The sequence below is a fragment of the Opisthocomus hoazin genome, chromosome 2 (assembly GCF_030867145.1).
Source record: "Opisthocomus hoazin isolate bOpiHoa1 chromosome 2, bOpiHoa1.hap1, whole genome shotgun sequence".
Lineage (NCBI taxonomy): Eukaryota > Metazoa > Chordata > Aves > Opisthocomiformes > Opisthocomidae > Opisthocomus > Opisthocomus hoazin.
This window is the reverse complement of record NC_134415.1, coordinates 54,012,428-54,036,582: the sequence shown is the minus strand read 5'-3', so window position 1 is coordinate 54,036,582 and position 24,155 is coordinate 54,012,428. Positions and strand designations below refer to the sequence as shown.

The window sequence follows — 24,155 nt, the reverse complement described above, 5'->3', positions numbered from 1 at the left end:
GCTTGGAGCAATCAGCAAAACATTCAGTTTGGAGATGATATTATCTACCTCAGCCAAACAACAGGTATCAATTAGTGTACAGCCTCGTTCCTTTACCCCTAAATTAGTTTGGTTGGTTTGAGGTTTCATAACTTGTTATCAGATTTGCTGTACTGATTAATTGTGTTGAGGTAGTGAAGTTCAGGTAATAGAAAACCTTACCGCAGCTTTTCCCTTGAGACGCTGCCTGTGAAGAAGAGGAAGACTACTATTTTGGTTTAATATAGAAAGAATATGAATTACTATAAATTTTTCACAGGGTTTCATTGTTCTTGGAACTTCATTTTAGTTGCATCTTTTGAATTGATTCTACCAACAGGTAAATGATGGTCTTATATTTTCCATACTTTTTAATTTTTGTGTATAATTTATTACAGTGAAGACTCTGGATTAAACAGTGAAAAAGGATGAAGTAGTGTGGGGTTTGGCAACTTGTCACCCCTGGCAGCTGTTTTCAGCTCTGAGCCGGCAGTGCTGATGCTCATCCCTGCTGGTTTCTCGAGTTGGCTTTCTTAGCTGAAGAGCTGCATGAAAGAACCCAGCGACTGCCCTTCAGAAGCATAATGAAATTATTTACAACTCCCGGCAGATGGGGCAGTACCCTGGCTCGGGGTAGAAGACTCCCCGGGAGCGGCGGGGTCCCGCCTGTTGTTAGCCCGGGGCCTGAACCCCGCCGCCGGGGGCCGGGAGGCGCCGGCCGGTGCCGGCTCTGTGGCGGCCCCGGGGCCGCCCGTCAGCCCGCGGCCGCTAGAGGGCGGGAGAGGCCCGAGCGCGCAGGCGGCGGGAGCGCGCAGGCGGCGGGAGCGCGCCCCGGCGCTCGGGCGGGCTGGGCCGGCGCGGGCGGCGGGTGAGGGCGCGGGCGGCGGGGCTCGGGGGCTGCGGGCCTGGGGAGCAGCAGCACGTCTGCCTGCGTTATAAACTGGCGGCCGCAGGTATACGTGCGGAAGGAGAGTCCCGAAAGGCTTCTGTTAAACCTCAAACGGGGAGCGCTGCGTTGTGCCACAGAGGAGGGTGCAGGTTTACGCTGAGGAGTGGCTGAGGGAGCGGGGGTTGTTTCGCCTGGGGAAAAGGGAGGCTGAGGGGAGACCTTGTCGCTCTCTGCAACTACCTGAAAGGAGGTTGTGGCGAGGTGGGGGTCGGTCTCTTCTCCCAGGTAACTAGTGATAGGACAAGGGGAAATGGCCTCGAGTTGTGCCAGGGGAGGTTTAGATTGGGTATTAGGAAAAAAGTCTTCACTGAAAGGGTTGTCAAGCATTGGGACAGGCTGCCCGGGGAAGCGTGAAGTCACCACCCATGGAGGTATTTAAAAGACACGTGAACATGGCGCTTAGGGACGTGGTTCAGTGGTGGACTTTCGTTAGCGGTGGGACTCGATCTTAAGGGTCTTTTCCAACCCACATGATTCTGTGACTCTCCCAGGGCGGCTGTCCATCACAGGTTAGTCTCCTGAGCGCTCTGCAACTGAAGGATGCCACTTGTTTCAAAGGAGCTGATCGTGGTGGTCTGCGTTTCTCTCACTAAGCATTAATGTTTTTCTATGTTTGATGAAATGTTTGAAAGAAGAGTTGTTTACTCTTGATTTAATTCCTTTATGCTGTGGGGCTTATCTTTCTCCTTACTTTCGTGTGTGATAACTGAGATAACCAAAGGTATGTTCAGTAGCAGTCTACTTATGGCCCTGAGGAGAAAGGGATTTCTTAACTCCACAGTCTGGTGTTAAAAGTCATTTCTGCTGACGGCCCGTCACAGGCCCGCTTTTTTCACCACCTTTTTAGTTGCAGAATTGTCAGTTGGACCACTGACATTCTTGCATTTTTCAAACAGATAAATAAAAAAAGTTATTTCATCTTGTTGAAAGCTGTTGTGTGTTAGAGCTGGTTTGCCATGAGCCTTTATGCTGTGGTTGCAGCACATAAGACTAATGAATTCCTTCATTGCACTGAAAGTTCTTGTTGAGACTTCCATTGATCCTGGTTAAGAATTAACTCTTTTAAAAGTGGTTTAATGGGAATGAGTCTCTGTTGCCTGTTTAAGCAAAAATCTGTGCAGTATGGGGCCTATATGAATCTAACACTGAAACTTGCACTGGCTGGAAGTTGGCTGAGGCGGCTTTTGCACTGGCAGCATGGAGAACAGACTGAAGTAGTAGAGGCAGTTAAAGCCTTAATGTGGCAGGTTCCCACCTGTGCAGAAAGCGTTTCACGAGGCAGATAGGTAGAATAATTGCACTTTGGCCTTTGTATCGTTTTCAGTGGTGGAGCATTAACTTGACCTTACAAAGGCGTAATGGCTCGATTTCTGCCAGGTGACTCCCACACTGCTGCGTGTAATAACAGTAATCTAGCCAATACTCAGCACTGTTTCTCTCATACAGGAAGGCACTATTTTATTTTCTTTTTTTATTTTAAGAACTGATTTTCTATATTGCACTGGTGTTGGTTTTTGAGATCTCTGCCAACTCTAACCAACTGATGATTTGGCTCACTGAATATAATTACTTTAAGTGAGACCCAAAGCTTGGGTCCACCTGGCCTGAGATGCCTTAGGCAAGAGAATTTTGAACTGGGCTGCCCTTGTATTTTTCTTGGGGAAAGATAAGTATCTCCATTGGGCAATCCAGATCTTAGGTGGGTTGTGCTAGCTTTTGGAAGTGGTTCTGTGTCTCCTCTGGTGCTGAGGCTCCCAGCTTAGTGTCTGTTGGAGATGTGTCCTAGGTGAGGTTATTTATTTGTGGGTGGAGGCTTTGGATTGGGTATTTGTAATATTGGTCCATGTGCTAACAGAGTAGAACAGAAGTATCAGGACCTATTAATGGCAGAACTTTAGGATGTTACTTAATCTCTTTTTTTGTAGGTTGGAAGATTATGATGATCTCATGCCAATCTGGACACGTCAGAGTGAGACTCTGAAAGAAACCTATAGTGAACATTTCCTTATTGATCTCATCAAATGTCAAGATGAAGAAAATCAGGCTGTTGTTTGTGAGGTCAGTCTGCCATGAGCTTTGGTTTTGTCTAATCGTAGCATTAGTGATGTCACACATGAGTGACAGCTTACACTGCAGCTCAGTAAAAAGAACAAGCTCACTTCTGGAAGGTAGAATTCATGATCTGCACACACACAATGTCCTCAGCCAGGTACTTTGTGTCTTTCTTTTCTTTAGGAGTGATATCTCCCGTTGAGTAAATGAAGCAGCAATTCCCAGTAATTGTGTAGATTCTTTTCAAGTAATTGAAACAGACCATCTTGAAGAAACCGTGTTGCCATTTTAGATATTTGCATTATAGATGACCAGATTTCATTCCTGGTGAAAATTAATAATGCATGTGAAAACTAGCAGCCGGTAATACTTTCACAGTTAAAAATAGTGTAGATTTTTTGCATCTCCTGGCTCAGGCAGTCAGATTTTTGCTGAATTGAAAACAGAAGCCCAGGAATTAATTTAAATAAGAAAGGAGTGGTAATAGTTATCCTGCCGAAAATCCCTCGGAATATTTTCATGTGTTAGTAGTTGTGCGTGGTATTGTAAGCTGATAGCCAACATAACCTACTTAATTCCAGAAGTCTGCTCTCTATAGCAAGTGATTTTATAAAACCTTAATATGTAATCACTACCATTGGAAGCCAAATGGGAAACAATAAACCATTAGTGTAACAGCACATTACAAATGGCTGTCTTTATAAATAATACATTTCAATTGTACATTTATAGCTGAATGTGATACCAGCAAAAGGTGTTTCAGGCTCTCGTAGTTTATACTTGCCGCTGCTGCCACAGATTGGAAAGACACCTCCATGCGAACCAAGATAGATGCCAATTTTCCCTGCAGAGAATGAAGCTGGCAACCTCTTTTTGCACATATGGTAGATGGATTGGTTAATCAGCCTCTGCTGAGCCTTGGGCCTAAAATTACATAGCAGCCAGACAACTGCAGCGACCCAGCTTTTGTTCAGTTACGCAAACAAGACAAACAAACGATCACTTGTTGTTTGAGGGGAAAAAGAATTAAACTTTATTTTTTTCATTTTTATTGGAGTGCTGATGGCCTGATAAAACAGCTATACAAATCCAGCCGTTGAATTTTCATTATGTTTATAAAGGAGGCTTTCATTATGTGTATTAAGGAAAAAAAATAAACTTTGATTATGTGTGTTTCACTGGAAAGTTGCATATAGTACTAAAAATTGAAGAGCTTCCTTATTCTAGATTCTTCTTAGCTTAAAGCCAAAAAAACCCCCAGCATGCCGATTCTCATTTTTCAGTGTATTTCTTTCTGGAGACTGCAACTTTCTGGGAACTTTCAGTAATAGTCATACACATAGAGTAATGTGCAATTTCAGCATTGCAGGGATCTTGTAATTTTAGTACTTGCCAGGGTGTGTGGGTTTGTTGTTTTTTTTTTTTTTAAAGACTAGTTCTTAGATTTTTTTTTTTTCAGAACTTGAAAAAATCTGGCACTTACAATTGCTGCAAATAATACATACCATATACTGTATTAGGTACTGTTTAGATACTATATAATTGCTTTATTAAATTAAATTTTTAAATTAATAATTTTCATAAAATATACTTTTCAGTTTGAGCACAATTTTGTTTACAATGCAGTGTCCGGTAATTAGTCAGCCATTATGGCCAGCTAAATCCAGATTATACATATAAAAGGTTATGTCTTCTGTTTACTGTAACAATGTTTTATTGAAACAATTGGTTATTATTTGGTCTATATATATAATCCTAATGCTCTCATAAGTCATAGCTAACAAAAGAATTACAACATCTAATATAGACATCCTAATACACACTTTACAAGGAAAAAAAAGAAAAGGATCTGTAACTTCTGTTGAAATAGTTCCTTTATACTGTTCTGTTATGCAAAGCCCGAGATGGAACAGTAACTTTTATGTTTCAGCAATTTTTTTTGTTCAGTATTTTGTCCTGACCTAAAGTCACGTGCTCAACTTCTACATATGCGTGTTGTTGCTTTTATGTTTCAGGATGGTGACACTGCAGTAGGATTCATGAGCTTATGCTCTCAAGTAAATGTTTCCTTGTTTCAAGAGTGTTTTGACTTAGGGCCTTTTCATGGACTCTGTAAGCCACATCCTGAAGATATTCTCAAAATGCCACAGAAGCCAAGCATTCAAGAAGGTATCTGTATTCTAAAATGCTAGATGGATTCAAGGTGCATTTATTTCAAGCTTCTGAGTAGGTTTTGCAAAAGGTTGGAAGAGGATATAAGTTTGCTAGCAAGAAACCACAAATTAATGTATCTGTTTTGGACATTGTTGCCTGGTGTTTTCTAATTCGGGAAAGAAATTTTAATAGCCCTGTTCTCTGACTCAGAAGTGATTGTTTGGGGGGAGCTGGTCTATACCAGATACAGGGTAAACCTAAGTTTCAAGTTTCAGAAAGCTAAAGCATCAGGTATATTTTCTGTCAGTCAGCTACAGTTGTACTGTTAACTGAAGACTTAACTTTGAAATCTGGTTCTACTGTCTGTCAGTAGCTGAGTGGCTGGTTAACTGTGGCTACTGTGTCGTCCCATTGACTTGTCCTCTTATTTCCTTGTGGTCAAATTTCTGCTCTCTTTGCTTATTGTTTGCAGTCTTCTAGGCTGCAAGATTTTGGGAGATCAGGGACTGTGTCTTTATTCTATTTTTGTATTGGGCATGATACAAAAATGCATCTACAAGCCACCTTACTGGAAATGATAAAAAACAGTAACATGAATATGTCACCTGTTCGTACAACAGAAGTGTCATGTAAATGATTTACAGTTGTCATCTTTATTTTTCAGTGTTAAAGGGCTTTTTGTGCAGAAGGGCAACATTTTGCTATCTACTAATTATCAGTAATATAATTAAAAGAAACACAGGTTGTTACGTATCTGCTTGTCTGAACACAAAGCAGCAGGCAAAAAAAGCAGCTGGGGAGCTACAGAGCAGTCACCAGCTGGTGTCTTGGAGCTGACGGTCATGGAACAGAAAAGGGCAAGAGAAAGGTCTTATAGCTGCTCCTGTGGACCTCCCCTCCCCTGCAAAGAACCTTCTTGCAAATAAGGGATGAAGGAACCCAGCTATCTTCTCCTGTATCGTTCTGTGCTCCTGGAACTTCAGGAATATTGTTTCAAAATAGGTGACAGACGTGTAGAAACATAAATGAGACTGTAGGAGGAAGAAAGATCACTCACAAGAGTCTCTTCTGAAAACTAGTTGGGACACAGTCCCATTCAGTCTGCTCTAGGTGATCCTGCTTGAGCAGAGGGCTTGGACAAGATGAGCTCCAGTGGTCCCTTCCAGCCTTAACCATTCTGTGACTGTTACCTGGTTCTGGTAAAACTCTTAGACACTTTTGTGTGCTTTCCTTGTCCAAGGACTGCAAGCTGTAGGCCCATATTTTGTGGTGAATTCTGTGCTGCTGAGCCTTTTAGTGAGTATGTGGTTATAGGTTTTAACAACACAGCTGTTACATGTTTTTTTAACATTTGGGAAATCTGAGAGACTTGTTCTAAATGAGAAAACTTAGTGTAAACAACTGTTCTAGTCGGGTACTTGTATGACTCTTGTCAATCTATCATCTAAGTGCTTTTCAGAAATTTGTTAAGCAACATGGTTAGCAGTCTCATGTGTTTATCTCTCTTTGTCCTCTCCATTTAAAAATTGTGTTAGTTTTGATGGTTGATGCTAGTTTGCAATCCTGTCTATTTCCTTCAGGTAAGATTTTTAAAAGTAATATTATTCTTCTTTTTGGAATGACAAGGGCAGCTGTGGGGAAAGAGGGAATTATTTGTAGACTTCTTCTGATAGCTTCGCATCTTCCCTTACAACCCAAACCATTATATGATTCTATGAGAACAAATCACTGACCATCTCAAAGATAGACATCTGAGAAGGAATTAGAGTATCATAAGCTAAGAGTTGGACTCTGATACTATTCCTAGGGAGAAAGAGCCACTAGAAATTTTATAGTAAAATTAGAGTTAGCTCACGGCTGTACACTGCTAAGGAATATTAATTCTGTTATCACTGAAGAATAATTAAATTACTGTTGTAACTTTGCACAATTTAGAATATAAGCAAACAACTATAACACTTTAAATGCTGGTTGTTCTGAAAGAGTGTAAGTTGTTGTTTATACGTGTCCAGTCTGGCCCAAAAGAGAGAGATGAAACTAAAGGCTATGGTAGTAGAATTTCAGAGAAAGGAAAAAGAGGGGAAAAAAATCAGGTGTATACTCTTCTTACTCTAATTTCTAATACCAGTTCAATAAGGCATTAGCTTGTCACAAGTTACAGAAGTTTGTTATGGTTTATTGAAAATATATATTTCATATGCTAGATATTTGATAAACAGCTTTTCTTTTTACTGCTTGTTACACATTTGACTTATGACTGTAAAAAAAATGGCCAGTATTTCTTGAACAGTTGGAATGAGAAGCCCTTTCCCTCTGAATGATTTGGGTTTCATTATTGCATGAGATGCAACTCAAAATTCATTTCAGTATTCATTCATTAAAACTTCCAGGAAAAGCAGTAATACTTTTTTTTAATTTTTTCTTTAATTAGGAAAGAAAAAAGCCCACTGTTTTAATAAAAACATTTACAGCAAAAAAAAAACAACCATAAGCACAGTTTCCCTCCTCTCTGAATTTTTCATTTTATTAAAAATGTAATTTGAGAGGAGAATCATCTTGTTTATTTTTTTGTTGGGTGTGGGTTTTGGTGGGGGGGTTTTTGGCAAATGTAGAGCCCATATAAGAGTTGTATCCTGACAGTCCATTGTTCAGGCTTTCCAATATAAGGGCCAACCTATATCTTTGGAATTTATTATATTATCAATCACATATAGTTTATATTTGGTTATATTGCATAACATATATATGATTTTATGAATGCTGTTTAATGATTGCACTGTTTCTGCATGCTAGTGTATTGGAAATTTGCTGCCACATTGTCCCTCAGTGTGAAGGTTCACTAGATACCTAACATCGATAGAGGATGTGGACTTTCTTTTAATGAATTCGAAGGCTGAGAATTTAAAATGCAAGCTGCATTCCTTTGTAGAGTAATTTTATGTTCCCACACTAAGGATAAACCCTGCAACATAATAAGGATATTTTTTTCAAGCTCTTAAGCTTGTAACTAGAGACCACAGGTTGATACTATTTTTCCTTTCAAAATGTAATACTGAATAATAATGAAAGAGTATACAAAAATCTGTCTTTAACACAATATTGATATGCCACTTACATTTCAGGGTAATTACAGTAATTTGGTTGTTACTCTATATGGTGTCATGAATTAGTAGCTACAAAACACTATGATGCAGTGGGAATGATTCAAGGGCTTTTCATCAGGCTTCATGGTGAACTGGCTTCTTGATCCTGCTGACTGTTACCTCTGCTTAACAACCCAGCAATCACTGAATTATTTTAATTTTCTTTTTGTTCATGTTCCTTACTTCATGTAATGCAACAATATTTATGTTCTTCCCAGTTACTTGTGTACAGCATATATGTAAACAGTGACACAGCTACTTTTGACAGTAGTGGATGGTGGAGCCATTAAGGGGTTTCATTTTAGTATAAAGTCAGAAACAACATATCAATATTTACATGACGACAAGAGACTTGTATTAATTAACTTCTGACACCTGCAAGGCTGTTTATAATGAGAAATGTAGCTGGGTTAATCAAGACGACATTTCATCATTTCTATGAAGTCTCACATCTGTGATACCCCTGGAGAAACCATGATTTCTAAGCCCTGTGTTTCTTCTTACCCTGCACATTGCATCTGCATTCTTTTCTACTAGCAGAGAAACAGATTTTCAGATGACAGATTTTTTAAAATACTTTTGGCTAAATTATTTTAAACCTTTGAGAGATTTTTTTTTTTAAAGAAAGCTCATTATTGTATGAAGAAATGCTTATGTCTGTGAACCTAGCTTAGATGAGTTTCCCAAGGTAGAGTTCAGGGAGAGGAGTGAAGAATTCTGTTGTTATGGATTTTCTGAAGTTTTTTTTCTTCCTTGTGGAGCTCAGAACCTTTAACTTCCTTGTGTTTCTGGAGCTTTCCAATGCAAGGGTATACTGGCTTGATGTGTTTTCTGCAGCAGCGATATCTACACCTCAAGAGTTTATTAGTTAAAACTTATTTTAAGGCTTTATTTTTAAATATAAAAACAAACTGCGAAAGTATCTGTAAAATTAGGGAGGTGACAGTTTAAGGAATGGCAGAACTACTGAAGATATGTTTAGGGGATAAAAATACAGCAGCTGACACTTTGCTTTAGTAATTTTGGTAGTTATTTGGAGTAATATGTAGGATTCACTGGTATTTCAATGTTGACATGTATTCCAGGCTGATGATTAAAATCATTTTGGTCCGTAACATTAACTTTAAATGTGACGTTTGTGATGCGTTATCAGATGATCTCTCATTCTGAATACTCTCACCTTACACTGACTTGAAAGAAAATAATCCATCACCGTACAGATACAGGAACAGCTTTTCCAAAGCATTTAACATCTACTGGGATGGCAACTGCCTGCTGTCTAGCAAGCATCATGATCGTAGAAAAGTTCATAGTTAGTTCTGTGTAAAACTGCGAAGATCTGTCTTAAAATAATGGGTAGGTAATTGAAATCAAACGTAATGCATCAGATATGTTCCAAAGTGGCTTTGGACATTTTTGTTGTGGTTTCGTAATATTTTAAATATCCACTCTGGATTTGGCCCTGGGCAGGGAATTGAATAGCAAAAGAAAGTGTATAGCGATATTTAAATAAACTCCCTAACATATACAGATGCTTGCTTTAATTAGCTTAAGCACTTGACCACAGATGCTGTATATCTATGTTGTGTGTGTATACATGTGTGTGTATATATGTATATATAAGTATATATATATAGCATCCTATATGCATGTATCATGGCAGTCAGTGTTTAAATATTGATTCATCAGATGTCTACAAGTAACTTCATCCTATGACCTTAGTTATCTGTTTGCCCACAAATATATAATTACTCAGGTTGGAATGAACTGGACTACAATGCCAATGTAATGTTACTGAGGATGGTAGGATGATCTTTCATGTAGATTTAAACCTGGTTTCTGTTACTTCAATTGTAAATTGCCTTTACTTTTCATGGAGCCCTTTTATTCTTTTTTACACTGGTGATGTCTAAAGCCTGTGGTTACTACTACTGTGGGCATTCCTTGTGTGGTCCAACTAGGGTCTATTTTTTTGGCTATAAAATATTGCACACAAACACAAAATTGCAATGGTTGACAAAGTGTTTTGAAGCAGTTACTTCAGCATCCAAGGAAAGTGGCAGAGGAGAGAAATTCTTAGATCAGAGGAAGACGAGAAAATAGACAAAATGACAAAGATTGATGAAAGAGCAACCACCTTTCATAAGATGTAAAATGGGGTTTAGAAAGCAAGTCAGATTTAGCAACTGAGAAGGGAATTTAAATCCCTATTTCTTGTCTCTGCTTGTACCAGTAAGTAAGGGTTCTGGCTTGACTGGTATTTATTCTGAATTTCAGTTCTTTTAGGAGAACTAATCTGAGAATCAAGAACCCTTGCTTATCCTTGTGATCACCAGAAAACAAGTTAGCAACAGGCACAGGGTTTAACATAACGGTCGATATGCTAATGATTCATATTTTTCCCTGTCAGATAGGGTAAAAAATTATTGCATATAATTCACGAGTTAGGAATTGCTTTCAAACTCTCTTGTTTAATTCTTATTTTGCTACCAATGCTCTGATTTTTTTGCCTTTAAATCAAATAGTGAATCAAATTAAGTTCTATCCAAGTAACTATAGGAGGGTCTATGTTAACTGTGGTTGTTAAATAAAATAAGCCTTCCAGCAGAAGTAGTCTGGCACACTCTAGTCATTGCTGTGATTCTGAGGGTTAAGCTCGCATATTTAAGCCTGACTCATTTATTCTTTTTCATTACTCAGATGAAGACAGAAGCAACCAAACAAGTCAAGGGACAGAGTCTGTTTCATCTCAAAACTCTGAACATGTTCATGATCGGGATGCAGCTGTGCAGGTAATAGTGCTGTACACAGCAATGCTGATAACTTTTAACAGCTAATTTGAAGCAAAGGTGGAGGCTACTGGGACAAGCAATGCTTATCACTTCCACTCCTGCACTGTTCTCTGCACAGTCCCACACTTATGTCTGCTGTTGTGTGTACATCAGAAGCTGCTCTAGCTAGGATCTGGATGAAGGTGGTTATAGTTACTGGTTGGATGAGTTTTCCCATCCAGTTCCACATGAACAGCCAGACAGCACAGAGGTGGGAATAAAGTGACGCTGAGAGGAGGAAAAGGATGGGGGCCTGTTTGTGCAGGTCTACTGCTGAGTAAAGGCATGTGGAAGCACAGCTTCAAGTGGGCTCCTCTGCAGATGTGGAGAGAGCGTTCCTGTAACAGACAGGGCAAGAGTTGTCTTGCTCTTAAGATCTGCAGGTTCTGAGATTTTGACTTGACTGTGTTACTGAGCTAAAAATCTGCTGCTGACAGAAAGCTACCGAAGCTGAAAAGCAGCAATATAGCTTCAGTTTTCTACTGAAGAGGGCAGGTGTTCTATCTGTGCCTCTTCTGTTGAGTGAAGCTTGGCTTGATAAAAGGCTGTTACTATGAAATGTATTGATGCAGCATAAATCAGCAGAGAATTTATCCCAAGAAATTTTGAACAACTGCATCTGTCTTCTAGTCTCTCTCTCGGTACTGTGTCAAAGCTACTCTGTTTTTCTTCCCGTTACTGTTTGTTTCCATTTTGACAATATCCTCTGCATTGATCCCATTTTCTTTAACATAACACGTTTTTAACATTCACATATTTTCAATATGCATCTGGAAACAAATTTTTTTATATAGAAACATTTTAGAAAGATAAGTATATTATTGCCTCACAAAGGGACTCTGATGGTAACTATTAGTTTGTGAATATGTTGCTCTTCAGCAAGAATGTACATTTTTTTAAAGGCTGTTTTTATCTACTGTTCCAGAAACAGATATCACATTAAGAAAACCTCATTGGGCTTCCATGTTTGTCGAAATGTGACAAGTAGAAAGTACAGCCCTGTGTGTCTGCTTGGAATGCTATAAGATAGGAAAGATTCAAGACCTTTTAATTTAAAAAATGAAAATATTTTCTGAAATGTTGTAAGCGATCACTTGTCTATTATTATTGCAGAAAGATGAATCCATTGCCATTTCCCATACTGAACTGCTGTTAGATGATGTTGGAGGCAAAGGTTTCAAAGCCTCAGCAATGCTCCTTCATGAGACTGAAGTAAAAGGTGCTTTTCATCCAATGTACAGGGGGGCTTCAAATGCTTTCTGTATCCGTTTGTTTTGTATTGATGAGAAACATGAAACTAGGTAAGTACTGATAATAGTTACTGTTTTCCTAATCTTAATACCAACTTTCAATGTTACATTTTTAGAACAAATCTGAAAGTGACAGCACTTGCTGCAGTTAGGTTGGATTTTTTTCTAGCCTCTTTTTTTTTTCCATTTCTTTTACCTTCACTAATAACGTACTGAGATTTTCAACCTCCAGCTGCAACTTTCCATGTCTGGTAGCAGTGTGGGGACAAAACGTTAAGAATTTATTTTGAAGCTGGCTAACTGCAAAAGGAGCTAGATCTTACGGTACTGGTCATCTCATTTCATGGGGCCATAAAGCTGTTTTTAACTCTGCAGTTAAATGTTCTCATTTTTAAACACTCAGTGTCTCATCACTGGGAGAAATGATTCAGTTTTCTAGAATCCGCTACAGTAGGGGGAAGATGAAGGCTTTTTATCTTAAAATGACTGCTGCTGCTGACCTCAGACTCTTAAATCCTGGTGGAGCAGAATAGATCTATATATGTGGTATAGACATTTTTTTTTTCTCCAGATTTCTCTGCACCGTTGAACAGAGAACATATACTCAACCACATCAGAAAAAGCCTCTTCAGAACATTGGCTCTTTCTAGTTATAAATGAGCCCTGTTCCTCTTCTTAGATCCTAGAAAGAAAGATAAAGCATGTAGGTACTTAAAAAAATTAGACAGAAAGAGGCTGACATGCCCAAGATCTTCCACACTTTTTTAAATACATGTAATTACTAGAGACACAAGGTATCAGTAGGAAGGATTTCATAGACAGTGAGTTTGACAACTGTCGTACTATTTGAAAAAAACATCTTTTTACTTGTAGTAATAGTCATTGATGATTTGTGAATCTATCTAGCTTAAAAGAAATTTAGAAATACACTTTATTAAGAAGAAAAATTGGAACTCCTTGAAAACTAATTCTGTTTATTAAGCTGTTTCTTGATTAAGGAGGGGGCCTACCTAAAGGGATTAAACACCGAATCTGCTACAAATGCAAATATCCTAAGTTACCAAAGCAAACACATAGCCCTCTGGGTACTTATTTACCGAGTAACATAGCTTGAATTCATTAGTGAGAGAGAAATGTTGTGCTAGAAGTCTGTGATGTACTTAGAAACACTGATCAAATGTACATACGATAGAACAATCACACTGCAGAGTCCATTCCAGAATAGTTAATTTATGGACAATCTAGTCTAAAATAAAAATCAAATGAGATAATTATTGCAGAATAAAATAATTTTATTTTAAAATAATTGAGGTGAGGGATTTGCTCTGGATGACTCCCTTATACTGAAATAGCAGTTCAAAGCAGTCATCTGTACCTATGTTTGGAAATAATCTCTCTGTAGACTAGTGGAGTCCTCTGCTCAGAGCATCCTGCTTAGGATAAGGATCTGTCACTTTTTTGCCCACTTTTGACATTCTGTCCTCTGTATGCACCATTGTAATTTGTGTTCAAGATATTTTCACTATGTTTATCATTGAACACTGCAGTCCCATTCTTTTTTTCCCTGGAGACATCTCTGAAACAGTTTGGATTCCAAGATGGGTATCTGTGGAGAAGATAGCATTCCTTTCTGAAGACTTTTGCTAAGATTAACACTCATGCAGGATCCTCTTCTCAGAGCTGAGGAATCTGTAGATCTTGTTTTCAAATGTTTTGTTTGTATGCTTCCCTAGCTTGCATTTGATTGATCCACCTGTTTGTAAAAGAAACATTAGAAAAGCAAATATGTTGAAAAGATGGCATGAGATAGTCCTGACTGTGTCTCAGAATCTTGTCCTGAAAGAGTTACTGCTGACCCTGCACAGCGTGGATCCAGAAATAGTGGTTTGGTTGAAGTGTAGGTATGATTGCATTGTAGCCCTCAAGGGAAGTTTGCTACTGGGGAATTTGTATTGCCCAGTAAAGTTGCTAAATGTTTCCATCTCTTAAATCTAGAACTGTTATGTGGCTTGTTAGTGCCTGGAAAGTGAAATGCGAAGGAACTAAGTTGCTAGTCTATCTGCAGATATTTGATACCTTTTTAAGCCCGCTGGAAAATCTCCTACCTCCATTCTTGTGTTCCTTGCTGCCAAGAAGGTACTAGATACCAGAGAACAGAAAACTACATTGCAATAGCATTTTCCTTACCCGCATTTAGCTGTTCTATTAAGTAGTCATAATTATGTATTATATAGGTGAAAATATAATACCCCAATCCAGATCTGCATTTACAGCTTCTTTTTTTTTTTAAGTTTTTGTTCAGTCATAGATATTTTAATTAGAAATTATTTATTTTTTCATTTGGCAATATTATTGGTGAAGTAATTAAAGGGAACTTAATTACAGGTCTGGAGGGAGGAGGGGTTTTAGCAGTATTCTTAGGTAATATGTATCTGTATTGAATTTCTTCAAAAGAAATTTTGTAGGATGCAAAAATATTCTACAAGGCTTGAACATAACTCTGATGCGTTTAGAGCTCTAATGTCCTTACACATAGGAAAAATGGGAAGGATTTTTTAGACTTCTCATGTCTTTTTAAACTCCAATGTCACAGTTCACTGTCACCATGGAAAAGAGAGTGGAATTACTCTAAACCAGTAGGTGAGAAGTGGAAAGAAGTAAAGTGTTCAGAAATAATTTCAAAGTATTGATGTTCCTGTTAGTCTGATAAAGTACATTGGATAGGTTTACCAAGTGGATAGTGACAGAACTCTTGGTACTGGATGAAAATATTGCGGAACATAGGTGCAACTGTTTGTAACTTCTGTTAATGTTTGTTACATACTAATGCTGCTCTGACAGTCCAGGAGTGACTTCTGAAAAATTTTGGAGTCAGCAACATAGGAGTCAATTTCTTTTTTTCCTTTCAGTGAAGAACCTAATGTTTTGATACAATTTCAAACATTCAGGTTTGTTCTTATTAATAGTGATGCTTTAAGCACTAGATGTCAGCAACTGATGTGCAGCATGCAACATCTGTAGTTGATTAATGATGAACTAGCAGGACAGTCTGATTAGTGCTGTGGATGAATGTTCCTTGCACTTACAGGGATGTAAATATCGAAAGGTATAGGATTTGTCTGCTATGTGCTTTACTGAACAATGTTTACTCTTGATTGCAGATCGCAGGATTTTTTGCATTATGCTTTCAAGCTTTTTCCGGTATGTACAGTTAAAGTTTTAAAGTTTGTATGCGTAGTGGGACAGTAGTGCAGTTGTCAGCCAGAGTATTTGGAGACAATGTGCAAGTCAGTCAGTCACTTGCAGGAGTATGCTGTGGCTAGTTGCACTGAAATGAGTTACCCAGAGGAGTCTGACCCCTCTCCTTGGCTGCTTCTGGACTTAATGTATTTCATACATAGGTCCTTTTTTTATGTTTTGTAGGGACTTTTCTGAGATGCAGATTTAGAAAGCACATGTCTAACTCCTTTAAAATCACGTATAGATGCAGACTGTACCTAAACTAAAAATAAAGTCAGGGAAAATACGTTAAAGAAGGTGGAGTTAAAGCCTAGAAAACATCAATACTAAGGAAATCCATAGTATTTAGCTATAGCCTGAACAGTGGCATTGAAGTTTTATGTTCAGGGCAAAGCTAATGTGTGGTAAATGAGGATATGAATTTAAAGTGCAGTAGCAGTTTTACACTAATGCCCTGTATGATCAGTCTTTATCTGAGGTAACAAAGTCCACTTGCTGAGACATTCTTAATGCATGCTGCAGTGTGCTGTAAATTCACACTACAAATTACTGTGTGGTAGCGTCATTTAGAGACAGGTCCTAGTGACCAGAGATACAGACTTGCCCCTAAATATCAGCATGTTCACAATTGTTGCTTGCACCAAGAAGTTCCCAGAGGAAATGAGCACAGAAAACATTTCAAATCTCGAGTAATTTATCAGTCCAACAGTACATCTGTCACTCCTTGAAACAATTATGTCACCAGATGCAGCAAGAAGAATGAATCGCATAGTGTGTTTAAAGAGGAGAAAAGGAGTGAGATTCAAATAGTATGCTTCTACTGAAAAGATGCTGTAGACTAATCAGCCAGAGTAAACTCACAGAATCACAGAATGGTAGGGGTTGGAAGGGACCTAATAAATGCCTACAAATATCTTAAGGGTGGGTGTCAGGAGGATGGGGCCAAACTCTTTTCAGTGGTGCCCAGCGACAGGACAAGGGGCAATGGGCACAAACTGAAGCATGAGAAGTTCCGTCTGAACATGAGGAAGAACTTCTTCCCTCTGAGGGTGACGGAGCACTGGAACAGGCTGCCCAGGGAGGTTGTGGAGTCTCCTTCTCTGGAGATATTCAAGACCCGCCTGGACGAGGTCCTGTGCAGCCTGCTGTAGGTGACCCTGCTTCGGCAGGGGGGTTGGACTAGATGGACCCACAGAGGTCCCTTCCAACCCCTACCATTCTGTGATTCTGTGACCTCTGTGGGTCATCTAGTCCAACCCCCCTGCCAAAACAGGGTCACCTACAGCAGGCTGTACAGGACCTCGTCCAGGTGGGTCTTGCACATCTCCAGAGAAGGAGACTCCACAGCCTCCCTGGGCAGCCTGTTCCAGTGCTCCGTCACCCTCAGAGGGAAGAAGTTCTTCCTCATGTTCAGACGGAACTTCTCATGCTTCAGTTTGTGCCCATTGCCCCTTGTCCTGTCGCTGGGCACCACTGAAAAGAGTTTGGCCCCATCCTCCTGACACCCACCCTTAAGATATTTGTAGGCATTTATTAGGTCCCCTCTCAGCCTTCTCTTCTTCAGGCTGAACAAGCCCAGCTCCCTCAGCCTTTCCTCAGAGGAAACTGATTAAATATCTTCCAGATCTGTGCTCTTCAGGAGTCTCTCAGTGTGTATTATGCTGTATGAAGTGTCTTTCTAAATTGTCAGAGTTCTCCAACATCCCTGTGTTCAGTGAGATTGTCTTAAAACATGTATTCAATAAAAAAGGACGAGAGAGACTCTGGTGGAAGGGAGTGCTTGAACAGTTTGAATGGATAAAGTTATTTGTGGCATGCAGTTTTATCTCCAGAGGATGCTCTCTTTCATCTGAGCACATTCAACAGAGATTCTGGCATTCCTTTTCACCTCTTCAGCCTTTACTGCACAGGTCTCTGAACAAGTACACTGATGGCCAATACAGTGTATCTTTTATGCATATGCACCCTGTAGCACATGCATGCCAGCAGTGCTGAATTTGGGACAAGCCAGACATCACTGCACATATACAAACTTGCAGTCATCGAGTCTATTGTGTACACAGCGCAAAGTCAATCTGTATATGCACACTGGCTGTTTATTCTGGATTTTAGGACATGCTGCTCTAGTTGATGATATCACTTGGCTGCAAAGGTGCAAAAGATCACAGACAGACATACGTTGTCCTAAAATTTCTCTAGAGAATAATAATAAGGTAGAAAAGTCCTTTTATGGGAAAACGTTAGCCCTAAAGGTGTGGGCATAGAGATAATGTTCCTACTAGGCAGTTTGAGCAGATGATCATTGTAGGTCCCTTCCAACTGAAATATTCTATTTCACTGAGGAAGAAAAGGTGGGTGGGGTGGAAAAAAAAAGGAATGTCAGGGAATAGCAGAATATTAACTAATAAGTTTTTGCTATGGAAGCTCAAAGACTGATTTCCGAGAGCTAACTTCATGTTGAGCTCATCGGTTCCTTTGTGCTGCCCAGGCATCAAACCATGTAGGTAGAGCAATACTTGGAGTGTACGTACATTATAAGCACTGCATTCAGTTTGTTTTCTTTCTGTCCCCTCTAGTCAGAAGCTTTTGTGTGAAGCTTACATTGAGATCACCAAGAGGTTTTATTTTCTGCAAATCTTTTTCAGGACAAAGACTTTTGTGTCATGCTTGTGCCACATCATGTACCAGAGTTCCACCTGATCCAGAGTTTTGCTCGGGTTGTCCCTTTCTGTACTTCCCAACTTGGTCATGAGCTTTATGTGTTCCACCGTGCAGGACTACTCAAGTAAGTCATGTGCTTCGTGAGAACAAATGATGTACTCTGAATTACCTTTATGGAATATACTTGCATCATCCAACTCATCACCAGATGGGTATTCCTTTGCTATTTCAGACTAAGCTGGTGTTCTGCAGGGTATGGCACAACATCTTTCAAAAATGGTAACTTGACTCCCCAAAACAATATAGTTGAATAGCACAGGAATGTGCCTGGAGCAATTAGGAGCAGAGCTAAGTAACTTGGTCTTCAGCAGCATTACTGCAGCTGTCTTGCTTCCTGTTCTGGAGTGAATCCTAAGCCTACTCACATGTATCTCCACGCAGCAGTATACTAGACAATGTCAAAATAGCCTTATATTTTCAGTGAAATAAAGTACTTAATGACATGATTTACATGATTTTTAATGAAACAAAAAATGATATAATTGAAAATGAAAAAGCAAGCAGTCTTCTGACCGCCAATATTTATTTATGGTTTCCTGTAAGTAAAAACAAAAAGTACAATGACAGGATTCATTTAAAATTTGTATGTACAGTACTAACTTAATGAAGATGAACATTAGTATGGATGAGTAGCTTCTTCAGGTTACCTTGTTGTGGACCAAGGCCAACAGAGAAACATGGTGCAGCATTTGCCCCTTTGGACTTGGGTCAGGTTGTGTAACATTGATGCTTGAAAGCCTGGTGTAGACTTAATTCTTGGAAACATGGTATGACTCTCTTAAGAGAAATGCAGTAATGCATTTCTGGAACATGCAGAACACAGCAGTAACCTCATTGTTGAGTATTTTATACAATTCATCTCTTATTTTTTGTGTTGAATCATATATTTCATACCTTTCAATTTCTGTGTTACTCTGAACGCTTCTGTAGTCTGAAATACTGGTGAACTGGGACACAAAACCTCTCTTGCTAAGACTTCTGTTATATGGAATGAGTTTTCCAATGCTTTGTTTGTTTAACAAACCTGTACTGGCCAAAAGACCGAGATTAAATTGGGCACAGTTAGAGATTTTTCTCTTTTTTTTTTTTTTTTTTTTTTTTTTTTGTCTCAGTGTAGCTAAATATTGCATGGTTTCAGAGAAATACATGTGTTTTAATTGCATACTTAATCACCTTTGATGGTATACAAATAGCTCATGCAAGAATGGGCCAGCTACTCTTGGACCTATGCAGAAGCTTTTTACCATGGGATGAAACTGGGCTTCTGTGTACTATGTAAGAATCCAGCTGGCTGAAGAGAAAGCCACTGGAGTAATTCCTGTTAATCTCAGTCACAGCTGTTCAGTAATCCAGCAGTAGGATTGGTAGTCATATGTCCTCTTGCGATTTTGGTCAAAATTAAACTTGTTATCAAGGTTTTTAAAAAAAACCTTACAATTCTGATTAAATTGTGCATATTCCAAATGATACCAGCCTTCCATGAAAACAGAATAGGTTCATTAGTAGCATTTTCCAAACCCCCTTGCAGCTGTGCAGAAAAGTAAGGAAAAATAGCCTTTCATTGAGGTTGAGTATCAGGAAAGCTACGGAAGAAACCAGACGAAGCTTTTGGAAAGTTTCTGAAGAACAAAAAAACTCAGTGCACAACAGCAGATGCTATCTTAGATAAAACCAAAATATGAAAAAGTAAAAGATCAATGTATTGTACTTGCACCAAGGGCTTTCGAAAGGCAGGTGGGTGAAAAGGAAGTCAGAGAAAATGGATTAAAAGAAAAGCAGGGGTAAGAAGATGGGAATATGAAGACATGAAAGGGCAAAATCAGAAAAGGCACAGGCACAAAATGAGATACTGATTAGTAAAGGTTGTAAAAGGAATAAGAAGTGTGAAGTACACAAAAAGCAAGAGTGCAGCAAATGGAAGTATAGGTCTGCTACTTAACAGTGAAGGAGAAAAAATAACAGATGACAAGGCATAGGCTGAAATGCTTAATGGATACTTTCCCTCAATTTTCACTAAAAAGCATAATAATAATAATAGCATCCTGGTCTCTGAGCAGTCAAAGGAATTAGGCATCCAGAATGAGTTAATTCATTGCTGGAAGAGAAAGGAGTACAGATGCTGGATGGTCCTTCCCACTATTTTGTACTCACAGTGGATCTGGTGGTTTTGTTTATTTAAAAAAAAACAACCTGTTTCAAATTTTTACATGTTCTTTGTTTCCTCATATTAAAAATGTAGTTCATTATTGGCACATCTGCCTTCTCTTGGACATAGATGGGGTGAAAAACTCACGTGCTGGACTCAGCGGAGTGGCAGGAAGATAGCATCTCATGGGTTGAAGAGTGAACCATGTTGCTGGTCTTGCTGACCATCATCCTCATCACTTGTTCCATCTTGCAATTAACTGTCTGTGAAAATGTGTTAACAAATGTGGAAACTAAGCTGATGCTCACGTAGAAATTCAGGATTAGTCCATAATTTAGTAATCAAACGTATGCATTTGAGCACTCAAATAACTGAGTTGAAAACGGTCAATGAGATGGAGCTGTGAAATTTCCCATAATATACCAGAGATTTGGTAGGTTGGTTTGTAGAAGATACTCGTGCTATTCATTAAAACCATGTGTCACAAAATCAATCTCAATGCAACTGTGACTTAGGCTGAAGAATAGCACATAGAAGTTTAAACTGAAAACAAGAACAACAGGAACAGAAATTGTACTACATGGATTGCAAGTTTTTTAGCTCAGGTGAAAGAACTTAGTTCTTGGAAAGGAAGTTGTAATTCAGTTCTTGAATGGCACTCTTAAGTCTTTATTGTATGAGCCTTGTTTAACTAGGAAGGGCTGATGCTTTTAACAGACAGGAGAGGAGTTCCTCAGCTGCTGTAGGCTGTGACTGTGAAGTAATTTTTTTCATAATTAGTGAGTGGGAAGATGTTTTATAGCAGTGTGTGTAGACTAGATGAGTGCCAGGATATTCCTGTCTGTAGCTAACTTGTTGCTGGTTGTATATATTGCACAGACACTTTTATACCATGTCACTGTTGTGTGATTACTAATTGGCAATCTTATGTTTGTCAGAGGCGTTTTATTCATGTAAGCTTATCCTCGTGTATTACTATTTGAAGAACCGAGGCGTAACACAAATGTTAGTAATTTGTTCCAGTTGGAGAAACTGATGTTACTGCCTTTCTTTTGTACCATATCCAAGGATGACAGTTGGCTCTGTTTATTTTTTCTCTCTCCTTTTTTCTTTTCGTTCTTACCTTTCTCTGTTTCTTTTCTTTCTTTTTTTCCCATGTATGTCAGTGTGTAGTTACGGATTCAGTTTTCTTTTAGAAAGAATCTTTACCTCCTTTCTCTGCTGGCTCTTACTCACATGAAGATTAGGTGGTATCTGTGGTTACAGCTAGTCATTGCTTTGTGGGATTGGACTGTAGGTGCATAAAGACTGAGTGTTTAGTAGCAGTTAAAGCAGCATTCTGGAGTTGTCTTAGGTAGATGTTGTGTGATCCCTTATTTTATCATGCATTTCGAACAATAGTCATATAGCAATCAATTTCAACTTCTAAAAGATGTGTTTGGTGCTTGTGGAGGGCATGTTGTCTTAAGCATGCGAACTGTCTTTAATTTGTCACAAATTGACCTTTTCCTCTCTTTTTCTTTTTTTTTTGTAGGTCACTCAATGTACGAAGAGCAACAACCAATGACATACTTGGTGTCAAAATGCTTATTAAAACCCTTAGCTTGAAAGAAAGTATATTGAATGACTTAAAGATATTTACTCTGGCTCGCAGGGATGCAGTGAGTATTTATTGCAAATATACTTATGAGTGGATAAATACTAGTAAATACATCCAGAATTTACTACATTAAACTATTATACTATATAGAGAGCGTATAGGTACTCAAGTCAGTACAAACAGCCAGTATAGGCTGTATTCAGCCTGACTTGATAGTTAATCCAACCTGTGGCCTATACCAACTACCCTCTCCTTTGGAGACTCCCCAAATGAAGGGACAGAAGCAGGTTAGATGCATGTTTTTGGCCACCCACAGTCTGATTTGTATTGTTGCTTTTTCTCGCCTGCACGTCTTGTTGTGTGATGAATATGTACATGTGTTTTATCACATGATGGGGGCTCTTTCCCCTTCCCATAATGTGGCCAGACATATGCCTATCGGACAGTAGGGAACATCTGCATTTTTGTTGTATGATAGAAAATGCTCCATAGACAAAACCCCAATCACTGTCATTACCAGTCATACAGCTGTAGGGAAATCCATTTTATACAACTATTGATGGAGAGTATCTGTTTTAATATTCTTTCATAAGATCAGAACTTATCCGGGACTAAATTAGCGGCTGAGCCTATAGCACTCATGTAGCAGCTAGATCCTAACTGAAACTTTAGTTCAGTAAAGTTCTGTATGGTCAAGAGTCCGGCCACATACCCTATTTAAACATTATACCTTGCGTTAAGGAAGAGTGGTTAAATTGAGGTAGTGTGTTCAATGTATGCTGGGAGGAAAGTATTTTAGCTGTAATCATATGGTGAAATACACAGTTACAGTTAAAAAGAAAGTCTACTAATGAAGTAGGAAATGTGCATGTGTTGCTCTTGCCTTGCAGGATGGGACCCCAGTACAGGCTTTCATAGCAGAAGTTTTGGATCAAATAGTTGGCGTTTCTGTCATTAGAGATGAAATGGTAAATTCTGTTTCTGTGTTGTATGAAAAATGTAATGCTTAGCCCTCAATACTAAAGGCTGAGTTTCATGCTTGACACTATACATTTACCTAGCAGAAAGTCTATGTAAAAGATACTACTTCTGTAAACTTTCTCTCTTTCCTGACTGTGTAGACTATTATTTCCCTTCCCGTAGACGATGATTGACACACAGATGAAAAAACCCTATTCTGTTAATTGCAAGAAGCTGCTGATGCACTCTGAAAGTATGCCTCCTACATCTCATGTTGATTCTTTAACACGAAGCCATTCTGTGTCTAAATATGTTTGTAATGACTTTTTTGTCTCCTGATTTCTGAATTCAGTAAGCAGTTTTGCCATGCATACTGCAAATAGTAGTAGTTTTCCTTCTAGATTTGCTTTCTTACCTTTTTTCCCCAACAGTAGATTGTGAGTGATTATGAATCACACACTGAACTTCAAAACAAATAAAAAGCATATGCTCTAATGGAGTACAAAAAAGAGACAATGTTGCACATTATTCTTGAAAAGTAAACATTCCTTAAGGCTTACTTTTGTGGCATTCTGCTGTTACTGGAAAGTAGATTTTACATTGTTCAACAGCTGTAATGCTCGGCTTTTAAAATACAGAGTAGTCACTCCTATTTTCAGAAATATTAATTACATTAAGAGCATTGAGATAAGAGGATATAGCAATTTCTCTTAAGTGTATAAATGTGTAAAAATCTCAGTTTATCACTTCAACAGTGAAGACTTGTTGGGGGAGAGTTCTTACACAGCTCTTATCTGGACATTCCCCTTTTTCAGTTTAAGTTTTGTGAGAGGACAGTCTAGGCTTCTCTGTCTTGAACTCAGCAAAACAGAGTTGTTTGGTTGGTTTTTTTCCTCCACAAATATCTGTTAACCTGTATCAGACATTGTTGTGAATGGGTCGAATCCCTGTAAATAAAGGTGGGCAAACTGCAAGAATAGATTTTGCTACAGTGAAAAGATTTTCAAGAAAAATGTGATCAGTCAGTGTGCTTTTATTGAGTATAAATCTCAAAGGGACTTAATTTCACTGTTCAGATTCAGTTCTTTAAT

At 38.8% G+C, this 24,155-nt stretch overlaps 1 protein-coding gene across 2 annotated transcripts in view; it reads left to right on the top strand.

Moving 5' to 3' along the window:
- Nucleotides 1-24,155, top strand: part of CFAP61 (cilia and flagella associated protein 61) — a 119,461-nt gene that overhangs the window by 11,439 nt on the left and 83,867 nt on the right. For both annotated transcript variants that reach the window (XM_075413688.1, XM_075413687.1), the window contains exons 7-14: nucleotides 2,893-3,025; nucleotides 5,035-5,188; nucleotides 11,017-11,108; nucleotides 12,261-12,448; nucleotides 15,559-15,598; nucleotides 18,283-18,422; nucleotides 22,039-22,165; nucleotides 22,995-23,072. In XM_075413688.1, the coding sequence (XP_075269803.1) occupies nucleotides 2,893-3,025; nucleotides 5,035-5,188; nucleotides 11,017-11,108; nucleotides 12,261-12,448; nucleotides 15,559-15,598; nucleotides 18,283-18,422; nucleotides 22,039-22,165; nucleotides 22,995-23,072 (952 nt within the window). The remainder of the gene's footprint in view (nucleotides 1-2,892; nucleotides 3,026-5,034; nucleotides 5,189-11,016; nucleotides 11,109-12,260; nucleotides 12,449-15,558; nucleotides 15,599-18,282; nucleotides 18,423-22,038; nucleotides 22,166-22,994; nucleotides 23,073-24,155) is intronic.